Source organism: Neopelma chrysocephalum, unplaced genomic scaffold (genome assembly GCF_003984885.1).
Source record: "Neopelma chrysocephalum unplaced genomic scaffold, ASM398488v2 Primary Assembly neopelma1_76, whole genome shotgun sequence".
Lineage (NCBI taxonomy): Eukaryota > Metazoa > Chordata > Aves > Passeriformes > Pipridae > Neopelma > Neopelma chrysocephalum.
In genome coordinates, this window is record NW_020897737.1 from 10,077,254 (window position 1) to 10,095,984 (window position 18,731).

At 39.6% G+C, this 18,731-nt stretch overlaps 1 protein-coding gene across 1 annotated transcript; it reads left to right on the forward strand.

Moving 5' to 3' along the window:
• Nucleotides 1-656: 656 nt before the first annotated feature.
• Nucleotides 657-18,258, forward strand: LOC113970352 (cytochrome b-245 heavy chain). The gene is made up of 13 exons (XM_027689190.1): nt 657-762; nt 3,421-3,516; nt 4,956-5,066; nt 7,588-7,672; nt 8,898-9,043; nt 9,450-9,640; nt 12,547-12,676; nt 13,583-13,675; nt 14,449-14,702; nt 14,987-15,149; nt 15,953-16,099; nt 17,291-17,415; nt 18,132-18,258. Exons 1-13 carry the CDS (start codon nt 718-720, stop codon nt 18,256-18,258), a joined length of 1,713 nt encoding a protein of 570 aa, XP_027544991.1. The 5' UTR covers nt 657-717.
• Nucleotides 18,259-18,731: the final 473 nt, after the last annotated feature.

The window sequence follows — 18,731 nt, forward strand, 5'->3', positions numbered from 1 at the left end:
CTGTTTTTTTCCAATTCTTCTCCCCACTAGGGGAGTGAGTGAGCAGCTGTGTGGTGCTTTGGTGCCAGCTGTGGTTAAACCACAACATGTGGTGACCTGGTTCCTGGACCGGGGACTCAGTGAGAGTGGAAAATATGAAAAAATAGCCCATCTAGTGTCCTCACTTTTGGCCAGAGCAGAGAGGAATTAGCAAGGCTTGAATGAGCTACACAAGAGGAGTGTTAGATTACATTTTGAAGCTTCTGTGTACACTGAATTACTGGAAGAGAAATAATGCTATTGATTATTTATCAACAAGGATCAGCACGAACTCCACCTCAGACCTGAGGAGATAAAAAATGACAAGTCTGGGCAGAGATCACTCTTTTGTGCTTTCTATATTACACCTCAGCATTTAAAGTTATATAAAGTGGCAATACATTTTTTAGCAGAAAACCTGGGCAGTTGTATTATTTACTTTATCCTTTGTAGCACAAAGAAAAAGTAGGCTATTTCAATAGTTTATATATATTTGGGTAATGAAAAATTATATGTAAAGATAGTAGAAACATGTTTGAAGGAGAACTGTGAACATGATTCAATGGTTAACTTATTTCCTAAATGAATGAGAAAGGAAACAGGTTGCTGCAAGCTTCTACTCTCACTTCCTTATGAGAGAAGACATAGAGGCTGTCCCAGAGAGAGTGGGGCTATTGTGCACACACATCTCAGGCAATCATGGGTAACTGGGTGGAGAATGAAGGACTGTCCATCTTTGTCGTTGTAAGTACAATTTTTATTGTGATTTGTGTCAAGTAAAAAGTTCTACAGAAAGTTGTGCTAAGCAGTTCTCACTGTGCCAGTGAATGATGCACCTGATTATGCTGAAACTGGGGCAGCAAGTGCAGGGTAATGCTTCAAGGGAATAATTTTTTTCAGGAGCTCTGTCTGGTATCTCAGTTGCTGTAATCTTCATTGTTAACTGAGAAATGATCGTATCTTAACTTTAATTTGCTTTGTTAAAAATATTTCAGTTACGGAAAACAAGTGACATTACAACTCAACTATGTGCACTTCAACAGAGAAAGCAATTACATCAACCACCTTTTCTTGGACTTTTGTAAATAAAAGTGGGTGCAACTGAAAGCACAGTGTCTTGATGGTACAAAATATGTATTAGAGTCAAATTCAAGAATTTAGAGCAGATTTCATGAATCCTTCATCAAGAGAACTAGTATTTGAATTGAATTTGTTTACAGCTTGCACAGAGGGGCTGTGAAAGTAGGTTAAATTAATTCTTAGCAAAATTTAAAAGTTTTGAAAATCCCAGTTGCATTTAAGAGTGTTAAAGAGTAAGCAGGGCAGTCCTCCTTGGAGAAATCTAAGTTAATATTTCAGTGTTTTTTTCACTTCACAGTGTGAAGTGCTATAGGTATACCTAAATAGATATGCTATATGCAGATACATAAATTAAATAACACATACAACACAAAAATGTAAGAGCAGTTAAGGTATTGTTGCCAAGTGTGCTTAGTAGATGTAAATGGAAGAAAGAGAAGACGTAGAACTCAGATATTTGTGGTGATGGAAATGTGAATATCTTTATTCGAAGGAGTATTTCTGTTGCTGTGAAGAATCAATACTTCCATATTACATTGTAGATGAGTAGCTGTAGTTTAGGAACATAACCCCATCCCTGTGGCACTTCAGTGCTTTGAAAGGGAGTAACTGGGTTTGCTGTCACCTTCAGTGAGGAAGTTGAAACTGCCAAGAGGTGAATTTTTACTTTTTCTTTTTCTTTTTTTTTTCCACCACCAGAACTGAAATATTAAAACAATTAAGTAAGAGGCCTTTATTTTGTTCAAATAAGGAATTTGGGTTTAGAGCCTCAAAGCTATAACAAGGTCAGCTAATAGATAAGGAAACCTACGGAGACACTGATTAAACCAGCTGAAAGGACAGATCACTGGAAGCCTTCCTGAAGGGTTCTGCTTTGGCCTCTGCAGCTTTGCTGCACACTGACCATGTACAGGGTTGTCCAGTGCTTGACAGAAACAGGACCGACACAATTTCTACAGATGTGCCTCAACAGAGCAGAAACATGTCAGCCTGAACCCCATCCTGTGCTGCCACCACTGGCTCTGGTCAAAGACGTGGCTGACTGCAACTCTACCCAAGCTGCCAGAGGGTGTCACAGTGTTTTCAAAGGATCCATGTTTCATATGACTTTAACACCCAGAAGAACTGTAAAAGACCATCAAGATGAGGCCAAGCATCTTGGTCTTTTAAATGCTTAGGATATTTATTTAAAGTCAGTCTGTGAGAGTGTACCCTGAGCATTTAATCCTGAGATTAATCGTGTTTTAATGAGGACTTGGGGATTTCCTGTATATTGCCTTACCTTGGTGGAAATCCCTTCATTTCCCAGCATTTATTTACGTTTTCAAGATCTGAACTAGTCCTCAGTTTTTTTTATAGTGTCAGTTGGGTCAAAACCACTAGCAAAATGTATTAGGATAACTAGGGTTAGGAGGGGTGAGGGACTGTGATGTCACAGGTTCTGGAATCTTTAACTTCTAACCAGAGACTGGGTTTTCTCCCAGTTCTCAAACTTACTCTGTTTTCATGCACCACTCAGTAAACCTACTTAGACAGAGTGTGCACTGGTGCAGGTTTTTTTCGATATGGGATATGAAATCAGCCAACCAGCTCCAGGAGGACAATCGCCCAGGTTCATGATGATCTTTTTGCCCAGATGGACCTACGAGTTGATAACTTGTCTTTTGCTAAAGAAACCTGAGAAAATTTGCACCATGAGATGGGCAAGTGTGAGAAAATTCTGCAATGAAGCTACGAGGAAGCCCAGTGTTGGCTAGTCTGCATGCTGCCAATATTTAATATTTCCTGATGGCTGATTTCAGACCCTCAAAGCCTCCTCTTCAATTCAGCTCTAGGTGTAATTTAGGCTATCTGTGTTTAGATCTCAAGCTTCTTTGTCCTTTGTCACAGCTCCTAAGTCTTCCTCATACGCAGGTTAATGTGCCTGAGGAACTGCCATTTGGCACTGCCTGAGGAACAGCCATTAAGTCCCGAACTTTTAATCTTGTTTGCAGATTCAACTACTCACAAAATTAGTTAAACACCTGTAATATCATGGTCCTTTTGCAATTAATGTGTAAACTCCTTGAGCTATGCAAAAGTTTCAGCCACACATTGCTGTATTTTGATTCATTGCCACTCCTGTGCTCTGCGTGCACACATCAGAGCCTATTTACACCAGAAAAATTTCTATCACCCCTGCTGAAACATTTATACCCTGCAGAACACCTTTCAGTGCAAACAGAAGCACAGGGAACTAATTGACCATTATCTAAGTTGTGTAAATTCAGATGGATGATCTCTAAGAACAAACTGTTATCTTCCTGTTTAATTCTCTTTCAGCTTGTGTGGCTGGGTTTAAATGTCTTCCTCTTTTGGTGGTACTATCTTGTGTATGATGTCCCACCAAAATTCTTCTACACCAGAGTACTCCTCGGCGTAAGTACAAGACATTATTTTCTTGGCATAGACAGAGCACAGTATTTTTGCCTAGTTCTATTTGATTGAAACAGGGTCAAGTGGTTGGAGCAGTATGTTCATGTAGGAGTTAAAAGTCACATGCAAACAGATAACTGAATGCAGACAGATGTCAAGTGCTTCTGAAGAGAAAGCTGGTACACAAAATAGAGAGATCCCATTCCAAACATGCTTTTGGGTAGCTATTATGCTCCTGGTAATTAAAGTGAATGTTAATTGTGGCTGCTTTATTAAGCAAAAGTTGAATAAAATATTGCCATTGAGCTATTGTGCAATTATTTTCCCTTGCAATTATTTTTCAGAGCATGAATAGTTTACAAAGATATCAGCACTGAAAACCAATCATTATTCACATATTCATCAAGTGTCTGAATTACAGTCAAGTTGTGAAGTGATCCTGGATCCTGGGCTATTCAATATAATCCAGCTGGTTAATGCAGCATTATGTGTCCTACTAAAAACTTGCTTCCAAAGCTACAACGGGTCATGACCAATTGACAGGGAAAATTAATTTGTTCACATATTTTAAAACCCTTATCACAGACATGAAAAGCAGCCTAAGCTTCAAATCATAGAACACAGGGTTTTGTCAAAGGTTTGCAAAGCCATGGTTTAATTCAACAAAGCATGAAATCTCATTCTGCATACAGCTTCAGATCTGTGTTCCAAATCCTGTCCTTTGCAATCATAGTGTAGTTGCCTTTGAAGTCACAGAGACCTGTGCTTGTACAAGTAGGGCTCAGTGTAACCCCAAGTCAATAGCTGTGGTCTGAAACCTTAAAGGGTCTCAGTCCATGTAAGGAGAGCAAATATTATCTTGTCCTTCTTTTCACTGTGTTTGGATTAATATGATCGATATTCCCTCATTTCAAACAGTCTTTGTTCAAAAATCTGAAATAATTTAGGGTGTGAAAACCAACATTAAGGAAACAGATTCCTAAAAGACAAGGCAAGAAATTTCCTTAGACTCCCTTTGCTGACAAAAGAGAACTTAAGCCACTTCCCTCATAAGCTCTCCATCTACCATAACCCCCAGTCAAACTGAAACAACAGCTGTGAGACTTTCGTTACAGCCTCAGGACACAAAACTCTACTAATGGTTTAGATTTGCATCTGTGTTTGACTATTGATTGCCAGACATGACAGGGAGCTTTTTATACAACCGTATTATTTCAAAAATGAAGGTGTCTGTCTGGAGGAACATGTTCTGCCTGCACGTGTCTCTGACTTTACCAGAGCACGGTTACTGGGAAATGTGAACATTCATGTTGTTAACGTGAACTCTAGATCTCACACTCATTATGAGTTGTGATATAATAAATAAATTATATTTGTGCCTATCTGTGTCCTAGATAATGTCTTAGGCAGTGCATTTAATAACAGCCTCTCTCCAATTACAGCGTGCCTTGGCCCTTGCAAGGGCTCCTGCAGCTTGCCTGAATTTCAATTGCATGCTGATTCTGCTGCCAGTATGTCGAAACTTGCTCTCCTTCCTCAGAGGATCAAGTGCGGTAAGATGAAGAAAATATTTCAAAATTTATGAAAGATATTAACCTGAACAGCCTTGCAAATATGCCGAGAAACTTTGTCCAAGTTCCCCAAATATACCACACTTTGGGGATGTCCTCTTTTAAGAAGCAAATAAGCCTGGAGTTTTACTTTGAGCAAGACTGAGGTCTACTGCCCATGGTGTATCTAGAGCTCTGTTGAGAGGTTTAGCCTTGAATTAGTTCTCTGTTTTTTGCTGCCTCCTGGGAATGGTGCTGCCCTGGATGCAAAGTCCCTCTTTTGGCTGGGGGTGGCTGTTGGTGCTTACACACATTCACATCGTTTGTCACTGATGCAAAACCCACTTAGAGAGGGAGGTGTTAGCCCATGTCTGCCATCTTTCCATAGTCAGTTCCTAAGAGAAATGTAGTTTTTCACAGACTTTCAGAATGGGACTTTTTTTCAGCTGGTTCATAAGTTACATTCTTTCTGGTCTGAGTTGTGTTTCCATCTCAGGATGAAACAGTTCACAGCCTTTTGACCTTTTCTAGCTCCCAAACGCAGATGTTACACTCAGCACTAAGGAGCCATCACTAAGAAAACCACAGGTGATTCTAAGTGACAGCTGGAGAGGTTCCTATGATAGTACTGACTGTATCACACTGCCAAAATCAAGACTTCAGGCTATTACAGCAGAAATAGTGCAGACAATGCAGGCCATGATCCAGTGAAAAAAAATATTCTCAAGCTCATGAACTGTCCTTCCAAATGTATAATGATTCCTCCTTTTCTTCTGACCACTTTAATAGACACATGATCAACAAAAACAGTTCACAGAAGCTGGTTTTTCTCTCTAAATCAAGTATGAATTCTTTCATGCCAATGAGACAGCCTGTGGGGGCCAAAAAAGCAGAGCAGAAGAGGAAGTGGTAAAATAGACGCAGTGTTTCAAGAGTCCTTCATAAGGGAAGAGAGTGAGATGTGAAATAATAAGAAAATAATCAGAGACAACCCAGGCTGTTTCTCCGTCTAGTACATATATCCTGAAAATAAGCGTGGCTGAATAAACGAGATGTACCTGCCACATTAAGCTCCTAAATTATGTTTAGGAGTCAGGCCAGTGCACTAGACTTTCTAAGGCACAACACTTAGGAATATGAAGTTGGAACCACACACTTTGGGTTTTCAGTCTTTTCCTATACTCCTTCATATTCTGGACTGCTACAAAAGCAGACAACCATACCCTCCATGTATGTAAAAGGAAAGAGCAGAGTAAATAAAACTGTAGGTCCAAAACTGTTCTTTCCCTGACCTGAGATAGATCACCTAGTATCTGCCAAAATTCAGAGCTGACTCCCCAGGATTCAGAAGTCAATGATGAACATAAATTTAGTAAGAAATAAGGTTGCTATTGGACAAGACAAATGCAACTGGAAAATGATGAGGTCAAGACCTTCTTGAGATTCCACAGAGGTCGATCTGAAAGTGGGTTGGGCAGAGATCTGAGGTCAAAGCAGTGAAAGATCTGAAGATACTGAGAGATTACTGAAAGGTTAAAACCCGATTCCAAGCACTGAGTGTTTTACTCCAGCTGGGACTTCATGCTACATTTTATTTCACAGTCTTTTTAGTTCTGTCTCAAGATACGGAGACAGCCAAATTTCTCCTGGCTGATATTATAGTCTACAGAAATCATTGCAACAGCCCCAGGGTGTTTGCATCTTGTGAGGAAATGTTTGTGTTGGTTTACAAAGTGTTTACTTCCCTTGGCCAGCCAGCAAACCCAATACAAAGCTACAACACATGATAATCATGCCTTCTACTATGTGGAGACAGCAAATGCCAGCTTTACAGGAACTTAAAGTTCTAGGAAGACTCCCAGTGACTGCAGCACAATTCAGATGGAGCCTGTTAGGAACCCATCATCATTCTTCATGAAAATATCATTCTGTTTTTCTTAAGAACCAAATTCTTTGATTTGTATCAGCAGAGATTTTTTCTGTCTGTTTCTTTTTGGGTTACTCCAACAACAAGTTGTAAGTGAATTCCTGCAAGTACACTCAGTATTTTATGGAAGGAATCCCTTTATATTACCACCATAAGTGACTGGCACATTTGGGATGGGAGCTCTCTGAGACAGTTATACCCAAACTTTACAGTCCATTTCTACAGCATGAACCACAACTGTAGGATCCTGATGCTGAGTGGCAACTTGAGAGTCTGCCATGGTAGACTGTGATCCTTCCTTCTGTTTATAGCCTGTAATTTAACACAGATAAGATATATACATTTGTCCTACTGGATGTAAAGTTTTTTCTCATTATCAAACACTTTGTTTCAGTGAGACATGTTGAAAAATAATCTGTTATTTCCATTTTCTGAAGTATGGGGTAAAATATTTTTTACTATATCTAGGAATTCTTAATTTCTCCTAGCAGTGCCAATTTTTGTGCTCAGGGTCACTGTTTTTGTCCCTGCATTGAAAAAGTATGCACAGACAACACAAACAGCCTTCAAATATGTTTTTTTTCTTCATACCTAAAGTGCTGCTCTACCCGTATCAGACGACAGCTGGACAGGAACCTCACCTTTCACAAAATGGTGGCATGGATGATCGCCCTTCATACTGGTTGGTACTCTAACCTTTCTTTGTTTGTAGCTTTCTTGTGCATTTTTTGCACAGAATCTAAGTGGGATTCAAGTTCTTAAGGATATGGAAAGCAACCTGATTTCATTAACCTAAAGGACTCAGTGTGTGCCAAAGCTTAAATCAGATTCCAAGTATTTATCAACTGGCAGAGAGCAAAAGATAAACAAGAAAGAATACTTTTATTTTGAGCAATCAGCATGATTTATGACAGTTTAATAAGGTGTATTTAGCAATGCCCTGAGAGCCAGGTATCCTGGCTTGAATCCTTGTTGTTTAGACTTATTTCTTAGCTGGCATTTCTGAAACAAATAACAAAAATAATTATTAAAAAAAAAGGTATAAAAAATGTAGACTGGCCATGAAAATGTTTTTATTATATTTTATCTCTCATTTCCTAAACTAAGGGGTTTCTACCTTTTTTTCCATCAAATTCCTCACTTCTCAATGCAAGTACCTTACAAATCACACATCCTAAAACAGTCCCTGTATCAGCACATTACTTGAGCTGAGCAGGTTTCCTTTCTGAGCTGTTGTTGAAATCTGAGCACCACTTCATAGGAAAGGAGCAGGGTGATGCAGTTAACATCAGGCCACAGAGGAGATCTGCAGCAGAGGAGGATTGTTTGAGGCTGTTTGATCTGTATCTGTTTTGAGGGTGAATAAGTATCTGCTTATTTGAGAGGGGACAACTTTTGTAAAGCATTGTACAGCTTTACCCCTGCAATAACCTGTAGTAGAATTAGTGTGAAACACCTCAGCTGTTTAAGGTTTTTTGATGCATTCAGCCCAGCTAGAATATTGTTATTGATTATTAACAATATAAAGGAACAAATGTCACCCCAAAGAAATCCAGATTCACTTCTTGGCACTTCTACATAAACCCTGGATGAGGATGATCCTGACAAATAATTTAAGACATCCCATGCTTCAGTTTCCCATGTATTAAGGTACATTGTTGAAAACTTATGTTAAACAAAGGCATGCTGGAAACTTCCCTTTACTTCTTACTCATGCAAAATTGGTAAACTTCAGGTGGTAAAGCTTTAACAGTAAAACACATCAGTGATCTGAAATTGTGACGAGGAGGGTGAGAATGGCAAAGGACTAAAGCTGCAGTTGACAAACGTGACAGTGTTTCAAAGGTAACTCAAAACCACCGAGTACTTGTGCTTAATGCTGATTATTCGTTTCCTGTCACTCCCAGCAATTCACACCATCGCACACTTATTCAACGTAGAGTGGAGTGTGCAAGCCCGTGTTGAAGAGAAAGGAACTCTGGCAGCTGCACTTTCCAGCCTTGGTGATAAACCACACGAAAGCTACATCAACTTTTTTAGACAAACTATTGGGGTACGTGAAATTAGGCTCTGAAATCATTATTGCATTTGTTTAGATGATCATATAAGACTAGAGTGACTATATCTGGTGTACAAACTCCGGGTTTGGGCAATCTTGCAGCAAAACCTTGTATAATTAATTTCTCTATATTTGTCAAGAATAGTGTTGCTAAATTTTGGTGGCACCTTGAACTTTTTCACCTAAGGATTTCAAAGTAGTTTAAAATCATTATGCAAAAACAAATATCCTGCAAAGCAGTCTTCTGACTGGAGTGGGATTTCGGCATTGCTGGCATACAAATTCACAGAGGGTGGATTTCAGACTTGTAGCAAGGTACAGGTTTTGGTTAGTGATGGTTCAACTGGCTCTGCTTTGATGCAACCCCTTCTTTAGACCAACACGTACATTTATTTCACAGAATCCTGTGGGGGGCCTATATGTGGCTTTCACGTACTTGGCAGGTCTCACTGGCGTTATCATCACGCTGGCCCTCATTCTAATCATCACATCATCCACCAAAACCATCCGAAGGTCGTATTTTGAAGTATTTTGGTACACCCACCATCTCTTTGTCATCTTCTTCATTGGCCTTGTCATCCATGGTGCTGGGTGAGTATTTGTGCTTATCACAAAATACATGATAACTACACTATTTTAATTTAAAGCCCTCTACACGCATGAGTATAGGATTTCAGTCACTGAGCAGCAGTTATTTTTGGTGTGCCAACCAAAGTGATGGGCCAATACAGGCTCTGAGAACCAAGAGGCTCTCACTGATAGGTGCAACAAGCTGTCCACACACGAGGTTTTATGATATTTTGGCAAACAGCTCAATGACACTCAGCTTTTTCTGATGTCTTAATTGTAAAGCTCTTTTCCAACGTTCTTGTTTCTAATTGTTAATTTATTTTTCTCTCCTGAAAGAAATTGCGTCACACACATGCATGTAAGGACATCTCAGTATAAAGATTATACAGAGTCTAGAATTTTGTTGGGTAAATGAAAACTATAGTAATCACAGATATAGAGTTATGTTTCAGATTGGATGAACTTTTAATATCAGTAGCATTTAAGAATAGATTTTTAGCTGCTGCAGCTCAAATACAGTAAGTTTTTCTAACATCCAAATGCCAAACATCTTTTTCCACTGTTCTTCTTGTGAAATAGCTGAAAAGCCTTATGAAACAGTTTTAGCGCCAATTTTATCCCTTAGAAAAATGAACTTTAGTTTCGTTTTATAGAACCAAAGAACTTGTAAATAAAGAAAAAAAGAAAGACTCAAGTATCCAAGCCACATTTTGTAGTTCATAATTACACTACATTTTGTCCTTTTAAAAGGAAATTCTAGGTGCATTAGAGAGCATGCTTGAAAAATGCTCAGTGAAAATTGACTATTCAAAACCACTTCCTTTCATTCCAGTAATGCCATAAAAAAAGACAGAAATGAAAGTAAAACAGGAAGAACAAAAATAGAAGGCAGATGGGGATCACCCCAACTATTTGTCCATTCCAACTTTCAAAACAAGGAGAAGTTTTAAGCAAAACCTGCTGAAGGAAAAGAACAAATGATTCATGTTTTCTGCAGCAAATATTGTAGAGTTATTGACACAATGTCCAAACTTGCCAGTAGTTATTACACAGTGCTGTCATAAAGAGGCACAGATGTCAGTTTATCTCAGGAGACAGAAGACTGTCACATGTATGTATATATACATACGCACATATATATTTTTTTTTAACAGAAAACTGAACAAAATATTACTATTAGAATCAAAGGGGCAAATTCTTGTCTGGTACAAGCTCTTATAGAACTTTTATAGCACTGATTTTTTTTGTGCATGAGTTATGTTTCACGGACAAATGTTCCCAATTTCCCATCACTGTAAATGTAAATAGGGGAGAGTATAGAGGTGCAGTTCACTCTGCTATGGAAGCTGAAGAAAGACTTTCAGCCAAAAAAAGAAGTCATTATAAGGCTACACCACTGAAAGCTGAATTACAGTACCAGAAGAGTATCTACACCGAGTAATAAGGGAAAATAAGTTTTTCTTTCTCTTGCACAGGGTAATGGCATTTTCAAACCTTGAACAGAGCATAGGGCAAGGCAAAAACTCTCAGGCCCCCTTTCTCTTAAGCAATGGGGTGAACAGAGGCGGAAATGGGCTCCTCCTGTTCCCGTAACTCATCCCAGAGGGCGGCTCAGCTGAACCCACTGTCATTAGTGGGGAAGTAAATTGCAACTGCTGATGTTCCTGCAAACTGCAACTCGTGATGCTCCTGGGACAGTGTCACTGCTTCCCTTTCTTTTCCAGGCAGGATATTAATCAAACCTTTAATGTGGAAGAGGTTCATTAGTAATATTTATGAGCAGTGCAATATCTAAATTTTCAAGAATGTACACAGGTTTTCTTGTATTTCTTTCTTGATAAATCTGTCACCTAAAGATAGGCAGGCATGTGACTTAGATACCACGGGAGTTTTTCGAAATATCAGAAATGTAGTCTAGTTCACAGACACTGAGCTAGAAAAGCAGAAAGGGAAGTCATGGAAAGAAGATATCAACAGAATTACCTAGACATAAAACTAAACAGCCTGATTAGAATCAGACTGTTTCTAGGGAAAATCAGCTGATCTAATCTGAATTTCTCTATTATGATACTTACCTACTGATTACCATCATTTCTGGGACTCTCACATGCCCCTGAGGTTGGCAGAACTCCAGAGAGAGGCAGCAAATAGTGAACAAGATCAGAATACACTTTTTACCCTCGAAATTGAAACTGTCTCTCAGCACTAGTTCTGCCACTGGAAATACAGCTGGATCAGTCAGAATTCTCTATAATAAAACAAACAACAACAACACAAAAACCCCTAACCAGGCAAGACTATAGGGGCCAGATAATCAGCTGATGCAAGCTGGTGTAGCTGACATAGCTGCTTTGTGTCAGAAGTATCTGTGTTCACTCACACCACCTGAATGGCTGCCTCACAGCTTTAGAGGGAGAGGAAGGGTCAAAGCAAGAATATATGTCAGAAAGGGCTCTCCAAATTTGTAAGATAATAGAAATAATCTCTGTACTGGTCAGTAGAAAATTGATTGCTTGTCCACTCCAGTTTTTGAGATTTTTGATGGGGTTTTTTGGTTGGGTTTTTTTGTTTGTTTGTTTGGGGTTTTTTGTATTTGGTTTTGGTTTGTTTTTTTTTATTTGAAGAAAAAAGCAGGATAACTCAGAAAAGAAAAAAAGCTCTCCTATTGTGACCACATCCTGGAAATGGCAATGGACAGAACTCTAATCTTGAAATCAGTATTTTCTCTCACAAACTTTCCTCCCCATTTTTATTTCTTTAATAGCAATTCTGTGGGTTGATTAGAGCAGTAAAGCTGTATCAAAGCTATAGCAGTGCAGTAGTCCACAACTCAATATAAATAGAGTAGTACATAAATAGAATAAGAGTAAGGGACAGATACCTTCATTTTAATTTCATTGCCTTAATGATCTTTACTTTTTTTCCAGGCGTATTGTACGGGGCCAGACAGCTGAGAGTCTGGCTGAACATAATCCAGAGATTTGCTACAAGAACTTCACTCACTGGGGGAAGGAAGGGGCTTGCCCAATCCCCCAGTTTTCAGGGAATCCTCCTATGGTAAGAAAAGTTGAGTTGAGTGTAAATCCAATCGAAAATGTTTACAGTTTACTCTTTTTCTTAAATAATATGTGCACTTGCATAGAAAATCAGCCATGTAACCCTCAGTGCTCTTCAGTGGCAGCTTTCCTTACATGAAGAAATAGATTTCAACACAATGGATGATAAGCAGAAGTAAGACTACAGGCAGACAGGCAGGCAGACAGACAGGCAGATAGACAGACAGGCAACCCACTTTCATTGTGCCCTAAAATGAGCACAATTAACAGGCAAAGCAAATGAGCAAATGGTATCTGAGAACTGTATATCCAAAAAGTAACCAGTGTCTTCCAGAGTTTTCTAGAATCACATAACAGATAGTTTCAGATTATTAATGGATCATTAACAGAAAATTAATGCCTCTGGAAATGTGACATTGAAACTTCAGCTTTTACTGACTAACCAACCTGGTTTTTCTTTCACATATCAGACTGATCTGTTAGCAGAAACCACATATTTTCCTGCAGTAATACAGACCTGAGTCAATAATACATTTAGAGTTTTATTCCACCTTTCAATTTGTTACCTTATTTTTTTAGACAGGGACAAAATTGCTTGTAGGAAAACACCTTGCCGTAACTCTGGTAGAAACTAAAAAGCCAGCTGTAACTCTCTGACCAGAATTTTGAAGGTGTCATATACCTTAAGGGTTCCCAACTCTGGCTAATAAGGAACCCAGATTACTTGAACTTCATCTCTTCTTGTAGCATTTCCAGGATTTGATTTAATACACATCTAGTCGAGTGGAAGGTGTCCCTGTCCACAGTAGGGTGGTTGGTGCTAGATGATCTTTAAGATCCCTTCCAACCCAAACCTTTCTATGATTCTATGATTTTCATCACCTGACTTATTGTTTTCTGCTTACAGACATGGAAGTGGGTAGTAGGTCCCATGTTTCTGTACCTGTGTGAGCGGTTGGTGCGGTTTTGGAGGTCACAGCAGAAGGTTGTTATCACAAAGGTATGTGCTGATGCCACACACCTAACACCAGGCAAAACACTACCATTATTTTCCAAATGGTGCAGCAAAGCCAGAGGCTCCTACACAACAAAGTTGCCAGTGAAAGGCACGTTCTGACTGCTGTCATGATGCAAACCTCTAACATCCTCTAAAAGGGAGCAAGAGGAGGAAGTTTAGCTTGCAATTCTCTTTTGAAAAATGAAAATAACTTTGGCAGACAACTTTAGAATTTAAAAATCACAGTGGCAGAATTACTAGCAATTACTAGCCTTGCTCCTAGAACATTGCTTCTATTTATTCTTGGCTAAAAAATAGCCAAGGTCCAACCCAACAATAACAAGAAAGCATCAGTTTCCAGTGGTGTTACCTATCCAATTCCCTATCTGTATGATAGCTCTATGTTTTTTCCCCTTTATTTAAAGTCAGGTCCATTAACAATGTGCTCTGTGCAACTGTGTAAGGTGCATCTGGAATTAACAACGTGCACCTGTAGATCTGGTGATGTGTTAGAAGATGTCCCAGTCTGGCCTGTCCCTTTTGGAGGGACTCCAAGCGTGGTGTGAAAAACTATTTCAACCAAAAAATCAGCATCTTCTCCAGGCTGTCAGGTGCTGTTCCTCACTCTCAGTTCTGCTGGGAAGACAGTTTCACCTGCTTCCCTTGCTCTCAGGGCAGAGGATGATGACAGTGATGGAAGATGTTGATATATCCAGTGAACAGCGAACACAGACGTTGTCTTTTCCCGTTTTTCTCCCTTGTCCTTCTCACTGCAGGTGGTCATTCATCCCTTCAAGACAATTGAGCTCCAGATGATGAAAAAAGGCTTCAGGATGGAGGTTGGACAATACATTTTTGTCAAATGTCCAGCTGTGTCTAGACTGGAATGGCATCCATTTACATTAACCTCTGCTCCAGAAGAGGATTATTTCAGCATTCATGTCCGTATTGTGGGAGACTGGACAGAGGGCTTGTTCAATGCCTGTGGATGTGATAAACAAGAATTCCAGGAGGCATGGAAGTTGCCCAAGTATGTACAAAGAATCTCTGCGGTAAAGTTAACAAACACCTATGACAGTTTAAAGTTTGCTCAACCAGTTTGGTGATATTAGCAATAAAACCTTGACTACTTTCATCACAGACATGGGCCTTAAGTGGCTCTTTGCAGTTTCTTCTATCAACTCCACCTCTCCTTTTGCTGACTAGTATTCAGTCCAAATATACATTGTAGCAGACAAATACCTTTTTACTGTTATTTTAAATGATGTTAATAAATATTCATTATTGATTTATTGAACATACTTTCAATTTCAGGATAGCTGTGGATGGCCCCTTTGGAACAGCGAGTGAGGACGTGTTCAGTTATGAAACTGTTATGCTTGTGGGAGCTGGAATAGGGGTCACCCCCTTTGCATCTGTGCTCAAGTCTGTGTGGTACAAATACTGCCACGATGCGACCAACTTAAAACTCAAGAAGGTATGTGTCCTCATCCCCAGAACCCATGTAACTACTCATGGGCCAAGAGCCCAAATCAAAATAGGCACAGCAATGGTGATCTGGCTCCAGATATACGTGAGTCTCAAAAGAAGAAAGAGTCCAGTTGCCTCACAAGGTTAGCAGGAGGGATCAAAAGCAAAAGCGTAATGAAAGGAGAAATAGCCCATGAGCAAATGTACACACTGACTGTGGCCCTGGGGATTTCCACTGTGGCACTGGAGATGGTGTTCAATCTGCTTGAGGAACACAAAGTCTGAGGCACTACTGCAGCCTGGGCAAATATTGCATTCCTTCCCCAAGCCACAAAGAGAACAACTTTTTATCAGTGGAAGAGCAAAGCTACCATCCTCCTCTCCCCTCCTGCCCCTGGAAACTCCCTGTGCAGAGGTGTGGGGTCATGTTATGGTCCTATTCAGAGAACAGAACTGGTTTTGTTATCTACTTTATCTTGCCTGCCAGCAGGCAGAAAGAGAGTTCACCTCTAAATCATTTCTTTATGTCCTAACAAACTGTTTTACAAGGATGTAAGTAGGGAAACATCGTGAACTAAAAATGTGGAAGAGAAATAGAAAGATATTTCCTTGTTCTTGCAGTCAGTCATTCAGCTTTACAACCCTTCCAGCTTTAAAACTCCTGAACAGATTCAACAGCATCCTACCCATCTACTGAAGTGGTTGGGACAATTTCTACAAGAACTCCACAACCCTCACTCTGTTGGCAGATATAAACTCGGAAACCATAAGTGCCTATATCCCCTGACAGCTCACTCTTGTCTCTTCCAGATTTATTTTTACTGGCTTTGCAGGGACACTCATGCCTTTGAATGGTTTGCTGACCTCTTGCAATCTCTGGAGGCCCAAATGCAGGAGAGGAATAACGCAGATTTTCTCAGCTATAATATCTACCTTACAGGCTGGGATGAAACTCAGGTAAACACACAGTGGAAAATGTCACTGCTACATGCACTGGTGTTAGTCTTAGCAAGTCTGTTTTGATAAATGTTCAAATGGTCTTTTATCCTGGGCATTCATCTGTCTCTCAGAGGTTTTGAGTGCAGACAGGTATTATCCATCAGGAGTTACATGGGATGAGCAACTAATGTGCACTCTGACATCCTATCTGGTTTATTCTGGCTGTGCAATGTGGGAAGCAGGCTTTCCTCACAGCAGCAACCTCAGCTGACCATGAAAGTATCTCTAAAACAGTTAATGCTGCCTAAAGCATATAATTAACAGCATTTGGGACCAGAGAAGCTAATGCACAAAGGGTGAACAATAGCAGCATATTTGTTTCAGGACTCTCACGAGTGCCCTATTTGGTCCCACAGTTGTAGATTGCTGTGAGGGTACAAAGGAGCAGCCACTTGAGAATGTGTGATGAGTCAGGAGACTCTTACTTTTAGTGAGGTTTTAATTTAGTTACATCTCACTGTTGCAAAATTCACCATGTGCCTACAGTGCTGTGGCTCAGCTGGACAGAGAGGGAGGTGGAGGAGCCAGGTAGGATGTTATCACATGTGCAGTGTTAAAAAACAGAAAGGGAAGAAGAAAAGTCCCACAATTTTTGCTTGGGTAGAAAGTTACCTGTAATATTTTTTTTCCTCACATAAAAGCTCTGCAGAACTCAACAAGGCCTGAACTTAAGCCCTTAACCACATCTTCTCTTCCTGGCTTTACTCAACTTAGCTGGTCTAGGTGAAAGTTACACAGGCAAGGCTTCATATGGATCAAACCTTCCAGAGAGCAAACTGGCAAGACTTCATGACAGTCAAGGAAGTTGTATTATTGTACCTGAAGGGAAACTTTTGCTTTAATTTGCAGCTCTATTTTAGAATTCTTAGACCAAAACAGTTCATCGCAAAAGAAATGTAATTGATTTCTGTGATCAGTGTTTCATAGCTTTAACTCTTGAGATGACCCAGTGTGGGGAAAAGGAATGGGTAGACACTGATGGTCAGGACTTTATGAATGTTAGCTTTCCTTTCAAAACCCCATAAATTCCATATTCTTGGTTGGGAAATAATTCAGTCAATATTGACATTCTTATTTTTTTTAACAAGACATGATGCTGCCATATCTACCTCTATCTTTACACTGTCCTTTGTGTTTCATTTCCCACAGGCCACTCACTTCGTGGTGCATCATGAAGAAGAAAAAGATGTGATTACAGGCCTTAAACAAAAAACCTTGTATGGAAGACCTAACTGGGAAAATGAGTTCAAAACTATTGCTGAGCAGCACCCTGGGTAAACCTGTGCAAATTTATAGTGTCTAAGGACTTCCTCTATCTAAATGCCATACAGCACAATCTCGTTCCTTTGGCTGATAAAGTCTGAGGAGCATATTTTTTTTCTAACAATCTCCAGGATATCTTCTATTCTCTTTTCAGCAATGAACATGATCTATGACCTTGACCAAAGTGTTTTGACCTACAATTAAAAAAAAAAAAATCATCCTTTTTTGGTCAGGTACTTCTTGGAGTGCATAATTACTAGCAGAAGATTTAGGAAAAAAATATACCCCATCATTTCAGCTGAAGTAGATAGGAATGAGAGGTGATGTCTAAATAACTCCAAAACCACTTTCTACTTCTAAAAACAAAACCTGAATATGGATAACCTTTAACTAAGCAGCTAAAATTAGTAGGAAAAAACCAGGCAGCTCCTCTCAATAATTTGTGCCATAAGATCTTTGAAGCTCTATTTCCTTGATCCAGTGAGGTTGATAAAGCTGTTTTCACTGACTTCTGCTGAGTTAAGGTTTAGCCCACCATTATTTTAGAAGCAGCAGTAGGTTTTAAGGGGTTATAAATTTTAAGAAAGAGACATCCAATTCTACTTTAGTTCCTGTAATTGAGAAAAAAATAAAACCCTTGCATCTATAGAACATAAAAATTATTTACATGAAGAACATTCAGCTGCTGCATACCTAGTTTCTGACTATATTTTCATTTTCTTAACAGCTCCAGAATAGGTGTTTTTCTCTGTGGACCTGAGGGCCTAGCTGACACACTCAACAAGCAGAGCATCAGCAACTCAGAAGCTGACCCACGAGGAGTACACTTCATTTTTAACAAAGAAAATTTCTAACTCACATGAGGAAATTTCTAATTTCTAACTCTTAAGCATGTGGGAGTCATTCAGTACAAAGTCTAAAGACTGGATGTGTTTTTCTGTTTGGAGTCTGGGAGGGACAGCCCAGCTTCTAATTGCAGCTACACTAACAAAAATCCCTTTGCTTCTTGGGAATTATTTTGGCGCTGTGGTAGAGTAAAAGAGTCAGGTTTTGCCTCAGGGAAGTTTGCACTGCCCTCCATGTGCTGGCTATTTAGTAGAAATCTATTTTCTTTGTCTGTGTGAGGGGATTTCCCCTCAATTAACTGCCTTTATCCTCCTATTATTCATCATGACTGCTGAACAGTCTAGGCTGCCATACGCATTTGGGAGCCAATTCACACTGATAAAGCTTAATGCTATTGAACAATAAAACATTCTAGCATAATGCTTGCTATTGGGAGACAGCTTATCCTGGCTGCAGCCAGTCCCTGAAACAAGGGAGGTTG

Coding starts and splice junctions, on each gene's coding strand:
- LOC113970352 (XM_027689190.1), top strand. CDS start 718: ATGGGTAACTGGGTGGAGAATGAAGGACTGTCCATCTTTGTCGTT. Junction 12,677..13,582: donor TTTCAGGGAATCCTCCTATG/GTAAGAAAAGTT, acceptor TTCTGCTTACAG/ACATGGAAGTGGGTAGTAGG. Junction 13,676..14,448: donor AGAAGGTTGTTATCACAAAG/GTATGTGCTGAT, acceptor TTCTCACTGCAG/GTGGTCATTCATCCCTTCAA.